This window comes from Talpa occidentalis, unplaced genomic scaffold (genome assembly GCF_014898055.3).
Source record: "Talpa occidentalis isolate TD23 unplaced genomic scaffold, MPIMG_talOcc4v2.1 talOcc4.3, whole genome shotgun sequence".
NCBI classification, from domain to species: Eukaryota; Metazoa; Chordata; class Mammalia; order Eulipotyphla; family Talpidae; genus Talpa; species Talpa occidentalis.
Genome location: NW_023603184.1, coordinates 36,492,624 through 36,494,730, shown reverse-complemented (window position 1 = coordinate 36,494,730; position 2,107 = coordinate 36,492,624). Strand labels below are relative to the sequence as shown.

The window sequence follows — 2,107 nt, the reverse complement described above, 5'->3', positions numbered from 1 at the left end:
CTCAGTGTCTGTTATCAACCGAATCTCTGAAAGAGCACTTGTTCTAAAGATTGTTCTTGTTGGTCCTGGAGGTTTGCTGGCCTCTGGGCCACTTTTTCACAGAGATGTCTTGGTGGTAATAGCTGATGGTCTGTGACAAACTTTGATTTCATCTTCAGATCCACAGTAGGGCAGCGGGGTTGGTTGTGAAACTGAATACCTGGGTTCAAGGACATTTTCCACAACACCCTTGAAAAAACCTGTCCCTGATCTGTTTGGTTTTAATGCCATAGATGATGGGGTTGAGCATGGGGGGTACCAGTAGATAGAGATTAGCTAACATGATGTGTACCACTCGGGGCACATTACGTCCAAAGCGGTGGGTGAGGAAAGTAAACATGGCTGGTATATAAAAAGCCAAGATAACACCAATATGGGAAGCACATGTGCCAAAAGTCTTGAGCCTGGCTTCACCAGGCGGCAAGCCCAGCACAGTTCTCAAAATCATCACATAGGATATACTAATGACAATAATATCAAACCCAACCACTGAGAAGGCCACAAAGAGCCCATACGCACGGTTTACTCTACTGTCAGCACACAACAACTTCAGCACAGCCATGTGTTCACAGTATGACTGGGGGATGATCTGGTTGGCACAGAAGGGCATTCTGGAGATCATGAAGCAGAAGGGACTCACCCACAGCAGCCCTCTTATCATCACAGCTGCCCCCAGTTTACCCACTACAGATGGGGTCAGGATACTAGAGTGGCGCAGGGGGAAACAGATGGCCACGTAACGGTCCAAGGCCATAGCCATGAGCACTCCGGACTCCACCGATGAAAAGGCATGGATGAAGAACACCTGGATGAGGCAGGCATGATATTCAATCTCATGGGAATGGAACCAGAATATAGCCAACATTTTAGGTTGGGTGGAAGAGGAGAGGACTAAGTCAGTGAAAGCCAACATGGCCAGAAAGAGGTACACGGGTTCATGCAGGGTGTGGTCAATTCGGATTATATGAATGACAATGATATTGCCAACTACAGCCACAATGTACATGGCACAGAATGGAAAGCCAATCCAAAACTGAGAATTCTCCAGTCCTGGGATCCCAACCAGGAAGAAGGAATCAGGATGAAAAGAGCTGTTCCCTGAAGCCGACATCACAGGCTGTTGCATTTGCTCTCCATTGAGAACGTAATTTACTTTCTGTAGATGAGAGCAATCAAATAAATCATTATTATTGTTTATAATCTTTTGAATGGATCGACTGAAAAATAGGGCAGTTGGATTCAATGGTAAACTACAATAATTATAACTATTTTAATAAAAAATATTTGTGACATTTAAAGATGATGACACTATTTTTTATTCATTTTTATGCCATTCAAAAGGGTGTGAGAACATACAACAGCTACAAGACTAATGGTTTTTTTAAAAAGATTGATTGATTGATTGATTTATACAAGCACTGGGTACAGTCAGAAGCATGGGAGGGTGAGAGAATTCACCAGAGCCAGAGTGGGGAACAAAACAGGCAGACTGACAAAATACACTGCTAAGGGGAGCAGCAGGTGTGGCAGGAGAGGTCTGCGCACCATGTGGGACACTCCCCAGCATCTGGGGATCAAACCAGAGCTGCAGAGGCTGTGGGCAGCTTCACAGCCCAGCGCTCAACCGCTGCACCACCAGGGGAGGCCCTACAAGACTAATGTTTTATATAAGAATCAATATTTTTTTAAGTGTATGATCTGCTAATGGAAATTTATCCTGGAAATAATATCATAATCAGTGTTTCCCTTCTAATCTTTAGACAAACCAACTGATTTGTTTAACCTTTACCATAAATCCTCTTCATCTCTATGTTTATGCCATTTGGGCAACTTTTCAGGATAGGAAGCCAACTTAGAAAACACTTTGAATCACAGGCCTACAGCAATATATTCAGTGATGCTGAGTTAGTTTTGATTCTAGGACAGTTGCCATATTATTTGCCCCAAAGTGGCAGAGGTAGACATAAAGGACACTTGCCAAATTATATACTAAATTACAGGTAAGTCTGTTTTTAAGCCCATAGGCCCTCCAACTTCACTGGATGGCTGCCTCTAGAATAGGCTTCAA

At 43.5% G+C, this 2,107-nt stretch overlaps 1 protein-coding gene across 1 annotated transcript; it reads right to left on the bottom strand.

Annotated features, from left to right (window-relative positions):
- Positions 1-205: 205 nt before the first annotated feature.
- Positions 206-1,165, bottom strand: LOC119254662 (olfactory receptor 52R1-like). Its single transcript, XM_037521762.1, has one exon. It carries the CDS (start codon positions 1,163-1,165, stop codon positions 206-208), a length of 960 nt encoding a protein of 319 aa, XP_037377659.1.
- Positions 1,166-2,107: the final 942 nt, after the last annotated feature.

Excerpts from the sequence above, each read along its gene's own strand:
- LOC119254662 (XM_037521762.1), bottom strand. The coding sequence starts at position 1,165 with ATGCAACAGCCTGTGATGTCGGCTTCAGGGAACAGCTCTTTTCATCCT.